General features: G+C 40.3%; 1 protein-coding gene across 2 annotated transcripts in view; it reads right to left on the reverse strand.

Annotated features, from left to right (window-relative positions):
* Positions 1-2,942: 2,942 nt before the first annotated feature.
* LOC114653952 (UDP-GlcNAc:betaGal beta-1,3-N-acetylglucosaminyltransferase 7-like) overlaps positions 2,943-13,075 on the reverse strand; it is a 119,147-nt gene continuing 109,014 nt past the window's right edge. For both annotated transcript variants that reach the window (XM_051928858.1, XM_028804475.2), the window contains exon 2: positions 2,943-3,673. In XM_051928858.1, coding sequence (XP_051784818.1) covers positions 3,201-3,673 — 473 coding nt within the window. In that variant the 3' untranslated portion in view covers positions 2,943-3,200. The remainder of the gene's footprint in view (positions 3,674-13,075) is intronic.

Genomic DNA, 13,075 nt, shown 5'->3' on the forward strand with positions numbered 1-13,075 from the left:
CCATCTGATTGATTTGCCTGTCTTTCCTAAATGATATGTACCCATCTATGTTATACTCCTACGCATCTCTATTATTTAGCAAATTGTTCTTTTTTTAAAGAAAACCTTTAAGCAAAGGAAGGTGCTGTCTTGGCTCAGAGAGAGAAACGTTCAGGACCTTCCTTGCAGGAAGCACCGTGTTTTCTCGTGCCAGTGCTGATTCTTTACCTGTAAATAATATGGCAGGTGTGCATAGAAAATAAAACTCAGGATTGCTACATCATTAAACTAAATGGTGACATGAAAAGGTCATAAAGCTAATACACAAAAAAAAAAGAGCATGTGACATGTTCTTGAGAGAAGTTCAAAAAGTTAGTTTGCTGGCTGGATGGCTTGGCTTTTCAGGTTGACAAGAAGCCACTATGTCTGCATTAGGCAACATGGAATAAAGGATTCTTATTTTATTTCAAACTTTGTGCATACTATCTTTGAATCCTTTTCCCATTTATTTTTGAGTTAATAAAGCAATCATTTTTTTTTGACAAACACTGGATGCATTAAAATTTTGTTCTGGGTTTAAGATGGCACACAGATGTGTTCTCACCAATAAAATTCAGCTTTTGTTGTACACTAGGTGTGGGCAGAAAAAATGTCTTGCAGGAAGACCTTTAAATAGAGAATGCCAAAGGCGGTAACCACTGACTGGAAGTTTTATTGCTGCATCTGCTGTACACTCAGAGAAACAATCATAACAAATGACCCATGGGGTTACCAAGAAAATCCATCCATCCATCCATTTTCCAACCCGCTGAATCCAAACAGGGTCACGGGGGTCTGCTGGAGCCAATCCCAGCCAACACAGGGCACAAGGCAGGAAACAATCCTGGGCAGGGTGCCAACCCACCGCAGGACACACACAAACACACCCACACACCAAGCACACACTAGGGCCAATTTAGGATCGCCAATCCACCTAACCTGCATGTCTTTGGACTGTGGGAGGAAACCGGAGCGCCCGGAGGAAACCCACGCAGACACGGGGAGAACATGCAAACTCCACGCAGGGAGGACCCGGGAATCGAACCCAGGTCCCCAGATCTCCCAACTGCGAGGCAGCAGCGCTACCCACTGCGCCACCGTGCCGCCCTACCAAGAAAATACACCTACAAAAAAGAAAAGGCAATTCACTTCAAATGTTCCCCTTAATTAAGAACAGTCTGATTCCTATCTTGACTCTAACCCTCTCTATTTATCTAGGCTTGGGACTGGCACCATGTTCGGCTGGTTTGCTCCCTTGGTGGTTAGATGGAAAGGCAAGGAAAGTGGTCACCCAATATTGGCACAAGTGGTCAACAGAATGCAGCAACACAAAAATGACAACATGTTATAGGATAAAACTCTCCAGACTCATATGAAAGAGGTGTGAGCGCTGAAGTTGAAAAAACAACGGGATAAACACCAATTTAAAATAAAAGCAATTTCTTTAATATGTATTCTTGGTGAGAGATTGTGAGACTACCCCTCTCCCCTTCCGCCCCGAAGCTCAGCTAACTGATTTGAGTTTTGGGCAGACTGGAAAAGGAAAAATCTGTTCACCCTTTTATCACCTAGCTTGTTCACTAGCCAAAGAGAGAACAGAAAAAAACACATAACAGTTCATTTTGAGGTCATACATAAATTAGGATTATATCTTAAATTTATGACATACAGGAGTACAGAAAAACAAAGCAGTACATTATCTAAAGAATGTGCCCGTCTCAGTACAAACCCACTTTAAGCAGTTTTCTTTAAGTTCACTGCATTAGTTATAAAGAGATTACATTCTTATAACTTTAATATCCTCATTAGATTATATTTGTTTGATTAGATTAATAATCCTTATTTATTAATTCATAAATGACAATTTTTGTCTTATAATTTTAAGCAAGAGTGAAGAAAACGATCACATTGATTCATAATATCACAGGGTGTTCTGTTAATATCAAGAGGTTAGTACTTTCACATAGAAGAATTAAATCAGTCTCATATTCTGTGCATAAACATAATTCCTTTCCTACCTAAATGCAGATCAAATCATATAGAAGTATAAAATCATATAGTTCTCTGCAGCATGATTAATACAAAATACAGTCATTGGTATTTTGTGAGTTAAATACTTATAATCATCTGCGGTGGGCTAGCCCCTGCCTGGGGTCTGCTTCCTGCCTTGCGCCCTGTGTTGGCCTGGATTGGCTCCAGCAGACCCCCGCAACCCTGCAGTTAGGATATAGCAGGTTGGATAATGGATGGATCGATGGATACCTATAATCATTACAGTTAATAATGTTTTTTCTGCTTTCTCAGAGGTCTAGAGATCCAGCACCAATTTCACATATTAAATGACCAACACATTTGAGACAGTGTCCATTTTTTCTGGACTCACTGGTAATAAATGTTTATATATTGTCAATTGTCTTTTAATGTAAATTAATATGCAATACAAATGATAACAAAGAGAACAAATAAGTAAAAAGATATAATCGCTGAAAGGACAGAATAAAAAACAAACACTATTTGAAGAACCAAAGATAAATTGCCAGAGAAGAAATATCAAGATAGGTTTTGTGGTTAATTCAGAGGAAAACAAGACAGATCTTTAAGTTTATTGAGTCTATCTGGTGTAACAACATTCACTTTAATAATCTATAAAGTCTTGGATGTTTCCATGCATAATGCTAATCCTTCACTTTACCAAGATGGCACACTGACAGACCTGTTAGCTCAATTCTCACAAATACAAAAAGAACCTGCCCAGTAAAAGAGAACTTTTTTTGAAATGAATAAGAATTAACCCCAAGAGTAAAGTTTTTTTTTATTTGATTTCAACATTTTCCTGAATAAAAACACATTATTAACATTCATTTCATTCAGTTCAGAAACTGTCAGAAGCTTAGGAGTCACAATGAACAATTACCAAATTTCTTCTCTTCTTTTTTAGGCAATACTGCTCTTGTAGTTGACCACTCAGGACCCACTCCAAGCATAGTTTAATATAAATATACCATCACTGAATTATGAAAATATATTCACCGTGTTTTTAAATTAAACTGAGTGAAATTTCAAAGAAAATAAAAAAAAATGGAGTTTCTTCTTTTGGACGTCCTATTTCCCTTTTTACATTTCATATAAATGGGATATAAAAATATAATTAAAAATTATAATTTGTTTCCCCAAACTTGTATTCATACTTCTTTACAATTTTTTTGTTTAATCACTTTTCCCCATACATTCAAGAGTGTTCTTGGTGAAATTCCCTTTGCACTGTTTTCAATTATGTTGTGTACAATCAGTGCATTTCGATATTTGCAAGCATCAAACTTTAACCCAAAGCAATAGAACCCATGTCCATGCTTCAAGATTACGTTGGCTTTAATGGCTAGAAATCCAAAATAGACATCGTCTAGAGGAAAGACAGGCAGAACTGTGGCAGCACGATAGAGAGATGGAATCAATATGCCTGGAATGATGAATCCACCACCTGATACAAATGTAGGCAGGACATTCATTGAGTACAAGTGCCGGCTTATTTGATATTTCCCTTTCCGGAAAACTTTACTATGGACACGGAGATTTCCATGAACATAACTGGTGACATTTGGAGTTCTCTTTAGATACTTAACAATAGCAGGAGGATAAACAAATCCATCATCATCACCTGAAAGTAAAAAGAGGAAAAGAAACATAACTTGTGTGTCAAAATTACACTGTGATTACTCTGTGATTATGTTATTTTGACTCACGAAATACTTAAGGTCAAGCTCATCTATATTCTAAAGATAAATATGGAAATCTAGTAACTTAAATTATTAATATACTGAAAGCCATTATTATTTTGCATAGCACTATCTACATTAAGGATGTCAAAATTAGATCTTGGTGACCACTTTCTTAATTAATAGCTAATTACTGCTGCTAATGAAACAGATTTCTTTTATTTTCATTGTTACTAACATGTACTTTTATGATTCAGAACTCTTAATGGCTTCTTTTCCTCTCAACGAACAACCAAACAATAATGAGATGCAAAGTGAACCAAAAGATGATGAGCTTACATTTCTTAATTAGTGGCCAGTTCTTGCCATTTATAAAGCACATTATTTATTTCTGTGGCTTCGTAGTGCTGTAATTTCACCACATAAGGCATTTCTAAAGTTGTTCTAACAGCACCATCAAAATGTTTTGTGGACAAGAGCTGATTAGAATTTGTGAGATCTCTCATTTTTCCTTTTCAGTTATTTCATTGAAATATAATAATATCATATTTCAGATATTGTTTGATGGATACACAAGTATGAAAGGGACGAAGTTAGCTTGTCATCTGTTGGGTTGCTTTGTATCTCATTATTGTTTGACGGAAAGAAGTAGTTAAAGGTTCACAATCTAAAAAATTAGGCAATTATATTTAGGCAAAGAAGCTGTTCCATTAGCAGAATCAGTTGGTGATTAAAAGAATGGCTGGAAGGAAAACCTGCAGGCTCTTCAGAATCTGAGTTTGATACCTTTGCTCTACATTATTAAATTGGTCATGAATTAAACAGCGTATGGAATCGGGACACAATAAAAACAGAAAAGCTTGATTCAAATACACAAATAGCAATTTTAGACAAAAAACATTTTTACTATGATAAAAATATTTCAGTACAAAAGACTGCCATTTCTATTATTTCAGAAAATATTTGCTTCATTTCTGAATTAATACATAATAGTGTTTTGAAATAAATCCCACTCATCTGTTACTGAATCTGCTTGATCCAATTCAACATCGTAGAGGCCAGAGCCTGTTCTGGCAATAGCAGGTTCTAGAAATGATCCAAATTTGGACAGTGCACCAATTCAATAGACCCTAAAAGACCCACTGATGATTCTATCCACCAATTTATTTATCCACTTATCCATTGTCTGAACTGTCTTATTTCATGAGATACATGAAGAGGTACAGCCAGTCCCAGCAGATTCTAGTCCATTACTGTCTCACTCAAACTCAGCTAGTGCATAGTCACCAATCAACAGAAGTTCTATAACCAAACCACCCAAATTTCCTCATCTTCTAAAGAAGCTGTTCATGCCTCATGCTTGAATATACCCCATTATATATTGTGGCTTGAGCACAACATCTACTAACAGCAACTCTAACTCAACTTATTCTCTCAGAATGACAACATCTATATCATGAATTGAGCACACATTGTCAGCATCTGAATATAAAGCATAAAGCACAGGCAAAATAATATAAAACATCTTTTATCTACGTAGGCATTTGTTATTTAAATTTATTGGGCATATGAAACATACTGGATTTTCAGCATTTGAAGTTGTTGAATAAATGATACCAGATACAGAAAAAGAAATATTTTACTCAAACCGACTACTTGATTAACTACTAGTAGGGTTCTAGACCCTCAAGTATTACATCATTCAAGGGATTTGTAGGAGTAGAGAATGTATAAAATGGACAGAAAGGAATATACCCTGGTAACAGGCAAGGACCTCAATGCCAATAGGGGTTGAAAATAGCCAGCTGCAAGAAATAACCAAGTGCATTTCAAATAGTTCACATTACCTTAATTATAATTACTTTTTACTGATGGGGAAATAATATAGTTTGATGGGATGTTCAGTAGATATAATATAAGAGCTATAAATGGGCATCAAAAAGAGTCCAAGTCACAAAATCAGAACTTCAATAAAAATTCAAAGTCTGCAAGCTGTATCCAGCAGGGGGCAATAGCTCCCTTGTTGGAATGAGCTCTTTTGTAATTATGGCGTATTACAAAACCCAAATCTATAAAGATATAATATAAAAAGGCGATACCCCTCCCTTAGTGATACGGCGGTAAGAAATCATTTAGGAGAAATAACTTAGCCTTGTTTAATGACGGCTTATGCTGCATAACAGACGAATGAAGCCAATGGCAAGAACCCAGTTCAGGAGTAAAAGCCCGATGTGTAGAGTCTGCCATTTTCACCTTGCAGTGGAACGATTTTCAGGATCGGATGATGTTATCTTCCATCCATCCGTCGGCTCAAAAGGTATGCCAGGCAATGTTCCAAGGCTCTTTCTCCTTATTATTTGCTGTGAGAATTCAGTGTTATTGTTATTGTGGCAGTGTACATTCCTCCTGATGCTAATGCTAAGGAGGGGCTACGCGAGCTGTATGAGGCCATCGGTGACCTGCAATCTCGCCACCCTGAGGGATTTTTTATTATCGCTGGGGACTTCAATCAAGCGAATCTAAAGACTGTTCTGCCTAAACTCCACCAGCATGTTAAATTTCCGACTAGAGGAGACAATATATTGGACTTGGTATACACTAACACCAGGTCTGCATACAGAGCAACTCCCCACCCTCACATTGATCTGTCTGATCACATTACCGTAATGCTCACTCCAGCATATATGCCATTGCTGAAGAGAACAAAGCCGGTAATAAAGCAGGTCAGAACATGGCCAGATGGAGCTACTGAAGCCCTGCAGGACTGTTTTGAGTGTCTTCAGAGAAGTGGCGACCACTGACCATCACATTGACATTAATGGGTATGCCGAAGCAGTGATGGGATACATTGACAAATGCATTGGAGATGTCACCGTCATCAAATCTGTCTCAACACGCGCTGACCAGAAGCCATGGTTCACAGCAGAAGTTCACGAGCTGCTGAAAACAAGAGATGCTGCCTACAAAGCCAACGATGAAGTGGCACTCAGAGCAGCCAGAACCAACCTGTCCCGAGGCATCAAGCTAGCAAAGCGGGAGTACTCAAAGAAAATCAGTGATCACTTCGCCTGCTCAAGAGATTCTCGGCGAATGTGGCAGGGCATCCAAACCATCACGGATTATAAGGCCCCACCGCGTATGTGTGTTAACGACACCTCTCTCCCACACGCTCTTAACACCTTCTATGTCAGGTTTGAGACACAGAACAACAAACCAGCATGGAAGACCACCCCCTCGCCAGACAATCAAGTTCTGTCCCTGTCTGCAGCTAGTGTGAGAAGGACTCTCACCAGGGTCAACCCACACAAAGCTGCTGGACCAGATAACATACCTGGACGTGTGCTCAGAGCCTGTGCTGACCAGCTGACTGATGTCCTAGTGGACATCTTCAACATCTCCCTGAGAGAAGCTGTTGTGCCACAATGTTTTAAAAATACCACCATCAGACCTGTCCCAAAGACAGCCACAGCCTCGGAACTCATTGACTACCGCCCAGTGGCACTTACTCCAATCATTATGAAGTGCTTTGAGTGGTTAGTCTTGAGTCACATAAAGAACCAGCTGCCCCCCACACTGGACCCTCTACAGTTTGCAAATCAATCAAACCGATCAACTGACGATGCAATTTCAATGGCACTCCACCTGACCCTGTCACACCTGGGTCACCGCAATGCACATGTAAGAATGCTATTCATTGACTTCAGCTCAGCATTCAATACTATCATCCCCAGGCAGCTGATCAGTAAGCTGGATCTGCTCGGACTCAACACCTCCACCTGCAACTGGATTCTGGACTTTCTCACTGAAAGACCCCAAACAGTACAGATTGGGAATATAAGATCTAACACCATCACACTGAGCACAGGTGCCCCCCAGGGTTGTGTGCTGAGCCCGCTACTCTTCACGCTGCTGACCCATGATTGCACCTCCAACTCTGACACAAACCACATGATCAAGTTCGCCGATGATACTACAGTAGTGGGACTCATCAAGAACGACAATGATGCGGCTTACAGAGAAGAGGTGGAACAGCTGGCACTTTGGTGCAAAGATAATAATCTGTCTCTTAATGTTGAAAAGACAAAAGAGTTGATTGTTGACTTCAGGAAGACCAAGGCTGTCCATCTCCCACTCAGCATTGATGGAGTCACAGTAGAGAGAGTGAAGAGCACCAAGTTCCTTGGTGTTCATATCACAGAGGACCTGACCTTAACCAAAAACACCAACTATCTTACAAAAAGAGCCCAGCAGCGTCTTTACTTCCTACGATGACTGAAGAAGGTGCACCTCCCCAAATCTATACTTACCATCTTCTACAGAGGCACCATAGAGAGCGTCCTGACCAGCTGTATCACAGTCTGGTATGGAAACTGCCATGCCTCCGTCCACAAAGCCCTTCAGATGATTGTGCGGACCACTGAGCGCATCATTGACAGCTCTCTACCCAGTCTGCAGGAGATCTACACCTCACGCTGCCTTCATAAAGCCACTAGCATCATGGCTGACCCCCACCACCCCTCCCATCAACTGTTTACTCCTCTTCCATCTGGAAGACGACTCTGCAGCATCAGGAGCAGGTCTGCGAGATTGTGCAATAGTTTCTTTCCCCAAGCAGTCCGGCTCCTGAACACCATGCTGCCCTCCTCTACACTGGACTCTCTACTCCACACACTCTCTGAATTACATAACACTACATAACACTGTACATATATTCTTTATTTATTTATTTTTTTTCTTTTATCATATATATATATGTATATCTTGTGTATTGCACCTTTTGACCCCGGAGGACGATATTTCGTCCCACTGTGTACTGTAAGTATATTGTTAGGATGACAATAAAGCTCTACTTGACTTGACTTGACTTGACTTCTTCACGTGCAGGCCCCCACTTAGGTGAATCATGCTATTCCAAACAAGGCAAAGATAGGATACAATTTTATGCTGATTTTGACATACAAAAATAGTATACAATGGTCATTAGTCTGACTGCCCATTTTGCAGTTGTTCCTAACTGTCTTGTCTTATAATGCTTGCCTAGTAGTTCTTATATGGTGAACCCCTGTGCTAAATCTGGCTCTGTGTCAACTGTGCATGTGAGTAGAAAAAGTCAGATTTATAAAATATATTTGCACAGAGCACAGTGACATATTAAACTTATACACGTATTACACAAGCAAAACAAGTCAAAATCAAATTATTCTTTTTTAAAAAAAGACCTTTAAGCAAAGGAAGGTGCTGTCTTGGCTCAGAGAGAGAAACGTTCAGGACCTTCCTTGCGGGAAGAACCATGTTTCCTCATGCCAGTGCTGGTTGTTTACCTGTAAATAATATGGCAGGTGTGCATAGAAAATAAAACTCAGGATTGCTACATCATTAAACTAAATTGTGACATAAAAAGATCATAAAGCTAATACACACAAAAAAAAAAACCCAGCATGTGACATGTTCTTGAAAGAAGTTCAGAAAATTAGTTTGCTGGATGAATGGCTTGGCTTTTCAGGTTGACAAGAAGCCACTATGTCTGCATTACGCAACATGAAAAAAAGAATTCTTATTTTATTTCAAACTTTGTGCATGCTATCTTTGAATCCTTTCTCCATTTATTTTTGAGTTAATAAAGCAATCATTTTTTTTGAGAAACACTGGATGCATTAAAATTTTGTTCTGGGTTTAAGATGGCACACAGATGTATTCTCACCTATAAAATTCAGCTTTTGTTGTACACTAGGTGTGGGCAGAAAAAATGTCTTGCAGGAAAACCTTTAAATAGAGAAGGTCAAAGGCGGTAACCACTGACTGGAAGTTTTATTGCTGCATCTGCTCTACACTCAGAGAAACAATCATAACAAATGACCCAGGGGGTTACCAAGAAAATACACCAACCAAAATGAAAAGGCAATTCACTTCAAATGTTCTAATTTAAAAGCTAAAAACTCATCTGCATATGGTATCTTTTAAAGGGGACACCTATTATTGATTTACTATAAAACCGTCTTTATTCATGATCCTCTGTCTATTAGAGACAGCTGAACAGAAACAAACAATGTTGTGTGGCTCCACAATATGAACACTGTTCTTCTTCTTTCTAGCTGCTGCTGCAATGTTTAAAAGGCATATGTGTGGTGTAGGTTGTTTGTGGGAATTTTTGCAGGCACATGCGGTGGTGGCCAAGCTTTGAGGCTCCTGCTCAGTGAGGACATGCAGCTGTTGAAGGTTAGCATTAGAGGTTACTGTAACAACAGGAGAAGCAAGTGATGCTGGCAAGATCCAGCGGGAAATGTTACATGAATGACTGCCCCTAATAAGCAGGGACGGATGATAAATGAAGAAAAGAGAAAGGGAACTGCAGCTATCAGAGCCAAAAGGAGACAATTCAAACATCATCTTAAAGACATCTCACTCTTCACTGTTGTCACTACAGGTCTGGATCTCAAATCCTTTTGTGATCATGAGGCATTGGATAGTCACCTTGATAGTCCCTCTAAGTTTGACTGAATATAATGAAAAGCAGCCTTCCTGTCCTTTCTGTGTGGCAGCGGTTGGACTTTTTTCAATTAAAACAGGTGTACATTCCCACTCATTTTTGAACAGTATCAACAACATCCTCTCTTTGTTTGTTTGTAATGAGTTTAGCATCGTGCAGTATTCTGACAATAAATAACTGCTGCTCTACGAATTGTAAAACAGTGCCGTACTAGCAAAATTCAATACTGTTACTACATGAAAATGTGACCAAAATTGCTTAAAGTTGCCTTTATTGCATCTTTAAGCACGGTGTGGGAGTGCTGATTCTATGCATGTGGTGCTGTATCTGTGTGACAAGGAGAAAACTAAATCATGCTAGCTGTGCTTTGTTGTATACTCAGAACTTGTTGATATGATAAAGTTAATGTGCATTTCAATAATAATCTATATATATAATTCTCTAAGCCGCCGCTAGAGCGACACAACAACCATGAAAGCACGCAGGAAGGAGCCATATATAGATTCTCTAAGCTGCCGCCAGAGCGGGCAAGACACCTGTGAAAACATGCAGGAAGGAGCCATGCCCACCAACTCTAAGACCATTGGATACAACGAAAACTCGCATAGCCACGCCCACCAACTCGGACGCGACGCCTCAGAAAACATGCTGTCATTTCTGTTTGTCTGTGCCACAGTCCACATGCAGCTCTGAGCCACATTGACTTTTCATTAGTCAACCTCAGTGGAACCTTGGTTCACACAGAGGCAACGCCAGAGAGAGACAGAGGCACACACAGGTAGCCCGAGAGAGAGAGCCGTGCACACACAGAGGCAGCGCCAGAGAGAAACAGAGGCACACACAGGCAGCCCAAGAGAGAGAGCCACGCACACACACAGGCAGCCCGAGAGAGAGAGCCGCGCACACACACAGGCAGCGCCACAGAGAGACAGCTGCGCACACACACAGGCAGTGTGAGAGCGAGAGCCGCACAATCCTATAAAACTGAGGTTAAAACACAATGAAGGAAGCAGTCTTTAAAAACCAATAAGCCCTGTGCCTCTTTTTCATTAGCGTCTCACCTGCTTCAACGATGCAGGCCCTGCAACAATCGAGACGCTCTCTCAGCAGCTGACCTTCTCTGTGCCTGACTCCACTACTGTCAGTCACCTGATTAAAAATGGCCTTTTGAAGGGGAGCTATGGACCTGCTATACCACAGGAACACATTGCCTTCGAGCCTGCACTCGCTCACTATAACGTACCGGCTTTCTCTCTCTCCTCACTCACTCGCACACTGCACAGGGGAGAAATGCCCGCAGCACGACTCCACCCGGAAACCGTTTCAGCCACACTTCCACACCCCTCCCTAAAGCTGTGAGTGCGATGATTATTTATTTAAAAATGGCCTTTTGAAGGGGAGCTGTGGACCCACTATACCACAGGATCACCTGTGACATTGCCTTCACATTGTTTTCCTTTTATTTATGATCCCGTTGAGCAGATCAGACACCCAGGCAAACAACACTGAATAATCAATAGCTGCAACCACTTTGCCCGCCCCAATTCCTCACCTGAGTCGGTTTCGTTCGTGTTCAGCAGTGTTTCCCAAACTCGGTCCTGGGAACCCCTGTGGATACAGGGTTTTGTTCCAACCCCAATTACTGTATTTAAGCACGTGTTCAGCCTCTCCCTGTTCATTGTTCTCAGTCAGACGTGTGTGCTTTACCTGTGAACTCTTTGTGCTCTACAGTATTTCGTGTGCTTTTGCAGTTAACCATGGCTTCTAAGCAAGTGAAGAGTGGTGAGAAGAAAGTGTTGCAATGTTACTTTTCTAATTTTTTCAAATGTTTATTTTTTTCCATGTGCTTAAAACTCATTTAAAAAGAGTGTTTACAGCGATCGGGCTGTAATGCTATTAGCGTGAACTCCTGCAATGTTACTGTCTTGGTTGGCTTTTAAATAAAGTTCTGATTTGTTGAAATGTTCCTTTTTTTCCCCCCTGTGCTTAAAACTCATTTAAAAAGAGTGTTTACAACGATCCGACTGTAATGCTATTAGTGTGAACTCCTGCAATGTTACTGTCTTGGTTGGCTTTTAAATAAAGTTCGGACTTATTCAAATGTTCCTTTTTTTTCCCCTGTGCTTAAAACTCATTTAAAAAAAAAGTGTTTATACAACGATCGGATTGTAAGGCTATAGTGCGAACTGCTGCAATGTTACAGAGAGAGAGAGAGAGCTCGCGTGCTTCTGAGAGACAGAGGGGGAGGGGGCTCACGTGCTGCTGAGAGAGAGAGAGAGCCTGCGTGTGCATCTGAGCAGGGAACCTGGGTGTTTGTGTCAGTGTTATTCAATGTTTTTACATTACTTTACTATTACACTGTGCATTCTATGGTGTAATTAACTATATTTGTACTTAAAAATCTTTAAAAAAATATATTTACATACAGTTCGTACGGTCTGGAACGGATTAATTGTATTTACATACAATCCTATGGGGGGAAATTGCTTCGGTTCACGACCAAATCGGTTTACGACCAGAGGTTTGGAACGAATTATGTATTCGGGGTTCCACTGTATATTGAGTCTAGAAAACATGATCAGCAAGTCTTTGATAGGCTGCAACAAAATGATGAAAGAACAGGTGCATTTTTTTCTCACAAGCTGGGTGGGTGGGTGTTAGTTAGTTAATTAGTTACTTGAAGGATTTCAAGATTTAATATGCACAAGCGGTAACACTGCAAAAGCAGCCCAAACCAGAAAAGACAGGTGGCAAAAAGTGGCCGACAAATGCACACGTGTGCATTGTACTTACTGAAAGCAGCGTTACAGATTTTGCAAATGTTCATTTTTTCCCTCTGCTTAAAAAACATTTAAAA

Source organism: Erpetoichthys calabaricus, chromosome 6 (genome assembly GCF_900747795.2).
Source record: "Erpetoichthys calabaricus chromosome 6, fErpCal1.3, whole genome shotgun sequence".
NCBI classification, from domain to species: Eukaryota; Metazoa; Chordata; class Cladistia; order Polypteriformes; family Polypteridae; genus Erpetoichthys; species Erpetoichthys calabaricus.